The sequence below is a fragment of the Salvia splendens genome, chromosome 5, assembly GCF_004379255.2.
Source record: "Salvia splendens isolate huo1 chromosome 5, SspV2, whole genome shotgun sequence".
Classification (NCBI taxonomy): Eukaryota; Viridiplantae; Streptophyta; class Magnoliopsida; order Lamiales; family Lamiaceae; genus Salvia; species Salvia splendens.
The window spans coordinates 28,619,383-28,629,136 of record NC_056036.1 but is presented as its reverse complement, the minus strand read 5'-3'; the positions used below and the strand labels follow the sequence as shown (position 1 = coordinate 28,629,136).

Sequence of the window (9,754 nt, the reverse complement as noted above, 5' to 3'; positions counted from 1 at the left end):
TTTACCTGTGTTCTAGCTTGCATAACACTTTAGACAAAAAATACTACCTCCGTCCCACAATAAGATTCACATTTGGTAAGAAATGTAAAGAATAGTGGATATTGGGTCCATTGATTTTATAATAAAATGTAAGTGGAGTGAGTTAGTAGAGTGTAGGAACTACTTACTATTTAATAAAAGTGAAATGTGACTCTTATTTTGCGACTCTTATCATGGGACGGAGGTAGTAATAATAGTAGCATTAAAAAATTCCAATCCTCTATTGCATTTTTTTATTAGGGAAGTGGAATAGTGACGTTTGATCTTTAGACTTATATTTACAGAGATGACTGATGCAAGACATTAGTACTATTTCCGTCCCAATAAATATGAAACGTTTGCTTTTCGGCACGGGATTTTATGTAGTGTTGTTTTGTGAGTTAAAGAAGAGAGAGTAAAGTAAGTGAGAGAGAAAGTAGAGATAAAGTTATTTCTATTTTAGGAAACGTTTCATTTTTAATGGGACAATCCAAAAAGGAAAACGTTTCATTTTTAATGGGACCGAGGGGTATTTAGTGTTTATATAAAGAAGACATGAACTCTACGAATGGCCACATATTTTTATGAGAAAATCGGGTTTATGGGGCAGTTTACATTAAAGATAACGTAAATGTACCCATTTTGTTATCTATTCCACATATGGGAAAAACGCTAATGAAATTGGCGTGTCTTTAAGTAAAAACGTCAATATTAATGGCGTGTTTACACGTAAAGACGCCAACGTAGGTGGCGTTTTATACTTGTGTCGTATTTTGGGCGTATTCTCTCCAATTGCAAGTACGTTGAAAAACGCCAACTTGGTTGGCGTGTATTCCTGAAAAAACGCCTTTGTAATTGGCGTGTGTATTGTTGTAGAAACGCCGAACAGATTGGCGTGTTTAAGCAAAGACGCAAACACGAGTAGCGTGTTTACTGAAGTCGCAAAAAACGCCAACCTGAGTGGCGTGTTTACTTGTTTTGCGAAAAACGCCAACCTGAGTGGCGTGATTACCTAGTCGCGAAAAACGCTATCCTGAGTGGTGTGTTTTCACAGGCTGATATACCAGTCGTGCCTCCCCCAAATCGCGAAAATCTCACAATACACACACTTCGCGATTTCTCCAAGCTGCGCGCCTCCTCTCCGCGAAATCGCCCTCCTCTCCGTGATTTCGGCCTACATTCATCAATCGGTGCTATTCTTCCCCAAATTCATCTATTTTCTTCGGTTAGTATGCTTACCTTTTACATTATTAGAGTAAGTGGTGGATAGTTAGCTAGGGTTTGTAATGGGTTGTGAATTGAGTAGAAATATTATGCATTTTGGATTGGTTGAATGACATTATTGTTGATTATTATGTTGGATTGTTTGGGTTTAAGTGAATTTGTGTATAAATTTGATTATAAATCTAAACCCTAGGGTTGTTATAGCTAAAAAATTGGGCAAATTGTTTTGGTTTATGTGGGTTTTGGTTGATGTATGTTGATTAGTTTGAATTGTTAAATTTGTTTATATTGTTTGGTTTGTCAAATTGAAATTGGACAAATTGAAATTGTTAGGTTAGGCAAAATTGAAATTGGGCAAATTGAAATTGTTAGGTTGGACGAATTGTTAATTTAAATTGTTAATTTTGTGTAGGTGAATTGGATTATGATTTTGAATGTGCAATGTTGTGTAGGTGAATTATTTGATGTTGGTGTTCAATTTTGGAATATTGGATTAAATTGTATCTAATTATTGAAATGGTTTATGGTTGGTTATTGTTGAATTTGGATTATGAATGTTGTGTAGGTAAATTATGGCATCATCTTCAACCTCTCGTCGTCGGCTTGCATGTGGTCCTGCGGATCCATCTGTATTATATTTTCAGAGACAACACGTCTCTAACAACATATGGGCAGGAGTTCCATCCGAATATGTACGTTGCCGACGATATGAAGGAATAATTTGGGATGTTCCCATCCATCAATATGTCTTGGCAATAGTGGACCAGATGGGGTTTGGGGGTATATTCAGGTGTGGTAAACCATAAGACATTGACCACCATCTTATCACAGCTTTGATTGAACGTTGGAGGCCAGAGACTCACACGTTTCACTTTCCAGTCGGTGAAGCGACTGTGTCACTGGAAGACGTGGAGGTCTTATGGGGCCTGAAAGTTGATGGAGAGGCTCTGACAGATTACATCCCCCCGACGGAAGCGGGATATTGGAAGGACATGTGTTTGGATTTTCTAGGATTCATACCGGACGCATCTGAGTTGAAGGAAATGGCTTTTAAGCAGACAAGCTTATCGCGTCAATTGAGGATTGAGCTGTCTGGTGACCACGAACACAACATATATGCTCAGCGGGCTCGTATCTATTGTCTGCTATTACTTGGTGGTCTGATGATCCCCAACGGCTCCGGAAATAAAATTTCATTCTTCTACGTACACTTTTTCTTGGATATAGAACGGTGTTCTACATATAGCTAGGGTGGTGCGACGCTTACTTGCTTGTACCACAATTTGTGTGAAGCGGCCGTTGCTAAGAGGACGGATGTAGGGGGAGCCTTAACTCTATTATAGCTTTCGGCTTGGGAGAGAATCCCAAATATTAGACCGAGGATGCTAGATCCCGTGCATACAGACTATCTACCATGTGCAAGCGATTAGTTGTTCACTAATTCATTTTTTAAGCTTAATGTTCATCAATCTTCGTGTTTTTCGCTCATAATTTAAATTTTTTAGATGGAATGGTCCGACGTCATATGTAAAAGCACCCGGACATTGTATTGAAAATTTCTGAGATCAGTTCTCCATGATGCATCCTAATCAGGTACTTCATATACTTATAAATTGTTTTTTGTTTTTTGTTTTTATTGAAATTATTTTGAAAAATTTGTATCACATGTAGTTTATTTGGAGGCCTTATCTCCACCGAGAGTTGCCGGAAAGTTGTGATGCCGGTCGTCCTATATGGATGTCGATAACAACGCTTATTTGTTGGAATCTGGCTGAGCCACACCTGCCACACCGAGTGTTGCGCTAATTCGGGATTGTCCAACCGTATATCCCGGATCTCCCCCGGTTCCGCGGTTCTGATTTTTTGAAACAAGATCGCCGTGGAAAATCTGGTCGGAATTGGGTTCAATGGCACGCCAATTATATACAGGAGTGGGACAACAGGCACTTTACGATATGGACTGATCTGGAGGACAGTACTGAGCCTGTTGCAACGGAAGAATATATGAATTGGTTTCGCCAGATCACTGTGGTGTATTTAACCAAACCCGGCGTGCATGCTGAAGAGGGATTCCACGAAACGGCATCGTCTCATAACATTACGGTACATTATTTATACTTAACTAAACCCTGATTACTTATTTAAATTCATATTATGATATGTACTTAACTTTGAAAAATTGTAGGTGGAGACGCTTCACAATATACGCCACTTTCTAAGTGGCCGAGCTGCGACAGGACATTTCTGTCCGGATATGGAAACCATTTCGAGGATGGTTGAAGAAGGACTGCAGATATCCGGGGAGGCTCAGCTGATGGACTACCGTCCTTCGCAGCGCTATGCAATGGACGTGGACGTACCCGTAAGGCAAAAGGCAAAACGACGAACCAAGAATAAAACCGCCTGCGGAGAGTCGTCATCTCAGTTCGTACACAACGGCAATAAGAATTTTACCTCGACATCGTCCACGTAGATGAGTTCCATCAACCGTTAAAACTGGTTTGCATAGTTGAAAAGCCTCCACAGCTGGTCCAAAAGCCCAAAATACGTACTTGAATACCTTGTTCATACCATTGCTTAATATGTCATCGTGCAACCATTCCACAATTGTGCCAGGATTTTGTCTTTGCATTTCATTCAAATAAGCTGGTAACACTTTGAACGACCACTCCCATCCACCGTATACAAGCTCAATCGCTGTCCTCCGAGCATACCATGCTTTCTTGTAACTAACTTTGACATGAAATCTATTTTCAAATCCGCCACAATTGCTTTTACCTTGTAGCAAGGATCGTTTTCTATCTGATGTCGAACACTCAACGGTATCATACCCGACAAAAGATTAGCGTGCCCATTATAGTTACGATCCCCCATGCAAGTATGAGCAGTGCTAAACACTCAAATTTGCCAGTGTTCATCATGCTTTCTCAGTGTTGCTCGGCACTCCCACAAACATTTCGGTAATGAGGTATCCTTCGGATTTCCTTGTGGCCACTTACAAACTGCATGCCATCTCTTTCCTTTACTTTCAGCAACTGTATATTGTCGGATTTTTTCCAAATGCCAATGAGTCACAGCTGCCTTCAATTCCAACTTCGTTCTAAATTTAGTATGCAAACCGACATTGCTAGGATTTTTTTCACTCCAATAATGCACACTGGGATCATCACGTTCAAAGTTTTTGTGATCAAAACTATCATATGGACCTGGTAAGGTGCGAAAATAGTTGATTCCACGCTGTGGGAACTGTGGAACTACTCTTCCTCCAACTGCCCTTCCACCAACTGATGTTTCTCCAACTGTTGTTTCTCCAAGTGGAATGGATGGTCTTGAAGCAACAAATTGTTCATCATCCGACGGATCATCATCTGAGTCTGTACTAACCGGGTCGGAATCTTCAGAATAATTAGGTGATTGTGGATCAAGAAAGTCAGCTTTATCAGGACCTATTACGTCCTCAACCGCATCACAATTGTCACTTTCCCCTAAATGCATGCCTCCAGCTTCAAAATCTTGTGTTGCAGCAAAATATGGTTCTTGGGCTCTCGTAGACGTACCAACATCAAAATCTTATGTTGCAGCAAAATATGGTTCTTGGGCTCTCGTAGACGTACCAACATCATAACTTATGACATGATGACTATGATGTTGAGTAATTGCCGAATACTCAACATATAATTCAATTAGACCTCCAATAACCATACTCTCACTAAACATTAGTTGCATGCATACTTCGTCTAGTAGAACACCTACAAACGTGACTCCGGCTCCAAAGCATATTGTACGTTTCCATATTATTTGAATGTTGTTTTCATATATGATTATTCCCATCATTGCACAAAATTTTTCCACAAGCTCATCGTACGAAATTGTTTCATCCAACATAATGAATCCTTTAGCAAAAGGAGGATCATACGAAATAACTACTCCGGGAATTATCTTTCCACCCCAATATAAATTGACACACCACGTCATACTATCTGCAATAATGTAAAACACAAATAAATATGTATTATTTTTACATTCATCATTATGCATAGTGAGCCAAATATGCTAAATAATAATTCTACACAATAATAATTCTGCACAATAATAATTCTACACAATAATAATTCTGCACAATATTTCAACTCAATTCACAACCAATTACAAACCCTAGCTAACTATCCAACAATTACTCAAATAATGTAAAAGATAAGCATACTAACCGAAAATAATATACAAATTTGGGGGAAAATAGCACCGATAGATGGATGGAGGGCGAATTCGCGTGGAGCAGTCTACCTTGGATAAGAGTGTGTGGGCTGAGTTTTTCGCGATTTGGGGGAGGAGAAGGGGATATATCAGATCTGTATAAAGCCGCCAATGACAGTGGCGTTTTCTTTGAAACACGCCGACCACGTTGGCGTATTTTATCAAAACGACATTCTACCCGGCGTTTTTACTTGAATAAACACGCCAACGAAAAAGGCGTTTTATATTATACACGCCAATGCGAATGGCGTTTTATACTCAATACTGTATTTATAAAAAATACGACTAAAATACGTTGCAATTAAAAGACGCCAACGTAGTTGGCGTTTTAAATTAAAACCCGCCATTGTTGTTGGCGTTTTTACTTATAGAAACGCCAATGCGGTTGGCGTTTTTCCCATATATGGAACAGATAACAAAACAGGTACATTTCCGTTATTTCTGAGGCCAACTGGCCTAGAAATGCGTTTTTTCCTATTTTTATTCCATAAAAAAAATGCACACCAAGTACACAATCAATTACATCCCTAATTGTAGTGGGAACACATGAAGAGTTTATAATCATAATATGACTGTAAATTTGGGTTGCAGGCATTGGGAAAACCCAATTCGTACCGACACCTGCATGAAAATTGCCCTAGATATGTCAGGATGCGGGCCCAAGTGGATGATATCAATAAACTACAACCTCTGTCCTGGTTTTAGTGAGACGTTTTTTTTATACGTCCCAACTTAAATGAGACGTTACATCTTTTGAGTTATTAAGATAATTAACGCAGTAATTCAATATCTACTTATATACCGTAGTATATGAGTTTGATAGACAAATCATTTGGATTTGCCATGACCCCAAAGAAACATCGGAAAACGAGTAACTTTATATACTGTGGTATGTTAGTTTGATAGACAAATCATTTGGATTTGCCATGACCCCAAAGAAACATCGGAAAAATAGTAACTGTCTATTTATATACTGTAGTATGTGAGTTTGATAGACAAATCATTTGGATTTGCCATGACCCCAAAGAAACATCGGAAAAATAGTAACTGTCTATTTATATACTGTAGTATGTGAGTTTGATAGACAAATCATTTGGATTTGCCATGACCCCAAAGAACATCAGAAAAATAGTAACTATCTATTTATATACTGTAGTACGTGAGTTTGATAGACAAATCATTTGGATTTGCCATGACCCCAAAGAAACATCGGAAAAAGAGTAATTATCTATTTATATACTGTAGTATGTGAGTTTGATATATCAATCATTTGGATTTGCAATTAGCTCAAAGAAACATCAGAAAAAGAGTTACTATAAGTAACCTGATTTTGTCCGAGCAAAATAAAATAGAGTTACTATTTCCAATTTTCCAAGTTATATGATGGTAGAATTTCAGTTTTTAATACATCAACGAGTTCAAAACTAATGGCATTAGTCAAAAGAGTGTCACTCAAGCAATTTCCATTCATATTAATTTCCCAATCCCAATGAACTGCTTTGGCCAAGTTTGGCCCACAAGAAAGTGACATCAAGACCAGCTTTTCTCTCTTTTGCTTCAAAACCTCATCTTTCCTTGTTTTATGTTCGGCAGTGGGAGCATCTTTATCCTCTCTTTTTTTGACTCTCATTCAAACAAGTCTACTAAAATGAAAAAAAGAACACTAAAGAAAACTATTATATTGTGTAAACAAAAATGATAACAAGTAGTATCAATTTGAAGTTAGCATTACCAAGTTGAAGATCTCCTTTATTAAAGGAGGCATCAATCAGCTAGCTCCTGTTTATAATTAAAGTATTTGTCAGTATGTACATATATAGAAAGAGACAGAGAGAAGCCATAAGCATAATGGCAAGTAGTGTAAACAAGAAAGAGGTGGAGCAGAGCCATTTCAAGTGGACTAGCAAAACAAGTAACAATAATGAAGAAGATGCTGGCAAATCAAAGAGTAACAGTAGGAAACTGCATGGTTTGGCACTGGTTTTGAGGCTGCGATCATTATTTGGGAAAAACTCGAATCAAAGAGTGATGATAGGAACCCTATTTGGCAACAAGCGCGGTCACGTTCACTTGTCTTTCCAAAAGGATCCCAAATCCGACCCTACGTTGCTCATCCAACTCGCTACACCAATTACAGGTATCTAAATTTTTAATCTCTTCTATAGGGATGTCATCATATTCTAAGTAAAACACAAAACACTTGCAAGTCCATTTGATCTTGTGATCTAAGGGTTAGATTAATGCCACGTGTCATATAATAATGTAAATTTTTTTGTCTAACGGAGAAGAAAAAATGAGTGTAAGAAGTTATTGAAATGTAGGTTCCACTTTTATAAAGTAATTTATAATGGAATGTAAGTTTAATAATTTAGCAGATTATGGATCCACTTACCTAAAATAGCAATTTAGACATTATTTTGTTGACGGAGAGAGTATTAAATTGTTGATGATCAGGATTGGTTCGGGAAATGGGATGCGGGACCATACGCATCACGCTTGAGAGCGAGAAGAGAGTGAAGAAGAGCGATCTTGCACTAGTAGAAGAGCGTGTTTGGCGAACTTACTACAACGGAGTGAAGTGCGGAACAGCGACGAGGATGGAATGTGGCGACAAGGAGCGGAAGATATTGAAGGCGGTGGAGCCAATATCGATGGGCGCCGGAGTTCTGCCTGCGGTTGCGGACGGAGACGAGGAAGAGGTGATATACATGAGGTCCAAGTTTGAGAGGGTTATTGGCTCTTCGGATTCTGAGGCTTTTTACATGCTAAACCCAGACAACAATGGCACTGCTCCTCCGGAACTCAGCATCTATTTACTTAGAATCTAATAAGATCATGATCAACATATGTAATTTTTATTTGTTATTAATTCAACGTCAATCTTAATTCTGATCAACAAGGGTTGTGCTAGAATGATAAATAGCTTAATGCCATAACTCTGATAACTTGACAACTCATAATATTAAAAATGTGAACACAATGACATATTTACGTACTCATGTCATTGTATTGACATTTTATATATTGAGTTCACGAGTTATCAAAGTTATCACATTAAGTTAGTTATCATTTGGTTACACCCTTATATGCACATGTAGCTTTTCCTAAATATTAAAGGGGTATTGACATATAAATTCCTAAGTTAAGGTGAATTCAGGTATGTTAAAAACATTTGATATTGGAATATTACCTCGAACTTTGAATTTTTCTCAAGTTTCTCATCCGTCTATAAAACGACATAGTCTGGTGATGCTAAGACAATATTGTTTTATAAATAAAGGAGATAACATCGTTTTCTATACGTGTGAGATAATTGAGAAAAAATAAGTATAGTTTATGAGATTGACCAAAATTTGATCAAATTTTATAATCTAAATATAGATTATCAATTCAGACGTGGTCACATGGGTATCTTAGAAAATATATTATCGCTAATCGTTTGATAAGGAAAATATATCGATGATGATTAGCATATTCAAAATAAAACATAATAAACTTATTGTTGTAAAGTAGATTTCATTGAAATACTATAAGAATTGGAGTATGTAAAAGGTTGTGAAAGTGTAACTGCTAAAAAAAATTTATTTATTAAATGATTTGTCATTTATCATTATTTGTATATTAACTTCATCGAAATATTACAATGGAACACAGTCATTTCACATTGTACACTGATTAGTAGAGTTGTGATTACAAGAGATCTTTTAGTCGCTATCATGTTAGAAATAAGTAATTGATATTCTCAACCTAAATAGACTCGAACAATATATCGTGAATAGTTTATTGGGGATACATCAAAGATCCTCGTTCCTAAGGATCTTGTGAAGGTGTGACCGTGCAAATGGTTTGGTTCATTTTGAGCTGGGAGCATCTGGGCTCAAGGAAGAGTGGCAGAGGGTGAGCTCGGTTGTTGGAACTCAACTAGCAGTTGGAAAATGGTTATAACAGATTTGCTTTGGTGAAGATTAGTTAGTGAATCTTGATTGTAATCTGCTCACAGGAATCTTGGTTTCATAATCTAGAATGCAGTCAGGGATCTGTGATACTAGGCAATGATCAGACTTGTGAAGTCAGGGGTATTGGGAATAAAAAATTGAAAGTGATGGAAGGAAGCATCAAAATTCTGACAGAAGTAAGATTCATACCAAAGATCAAGAGAAATTTGATATCACTTGGCCTACTGGAGTTAAAAGGTTGTAAATTCAATTCTGAATCTGGGGTTCTGAGAGTGACAAAAGGATCAAGAATCATTATGGAG

General features: G+C 37.6%; 1 protein-coding gene across 1 annotated transcript; it reads left to right on the top strand.

Annotated features, from left to right (window-relative positions):
* The first annotated feature begins 7,247 nt into the window (after positions 1 to 7,247).
* Positions 7,248 to 8,712, top strand: LOC121802489 (protein MIZU-KUSSEI 1-like). Its single transcript, XM_042202169.1, has 2 exons — positions 7,248 to 7,633; positions 7,951 to 8,712. The coding sequence occupies exons 1-2, from the start codon at positions 7,303 to 7,305 to the stop codon at positions 8,322 to 8,324; spliced, it is 705 nt and encodes a 234-aa protein (XP_042058103.1). The 5' UTR covers positions 7,248 to 7,302; the 3' UTR covers positions 8,325 to 8,712.
* Positions 8,713 to 9,754: the final 1,042 nt, after the last annotated feature.

Coding starts and splice junctions, on each gene's coding strand:
- LOC121802489 (XM_042202169.1), top strand. CDS start 7,303: ATGTACATATATAGAAAGAGACAGAGAGAAGCCATAAGCATAATGGCA. Junction 7,634..7,950: donor ACTCGCTACACCAATTACAG/GTATCTAAATTT, acceptor GTTGATGATCAG/GATTGGTTCGGGAAATGGGA.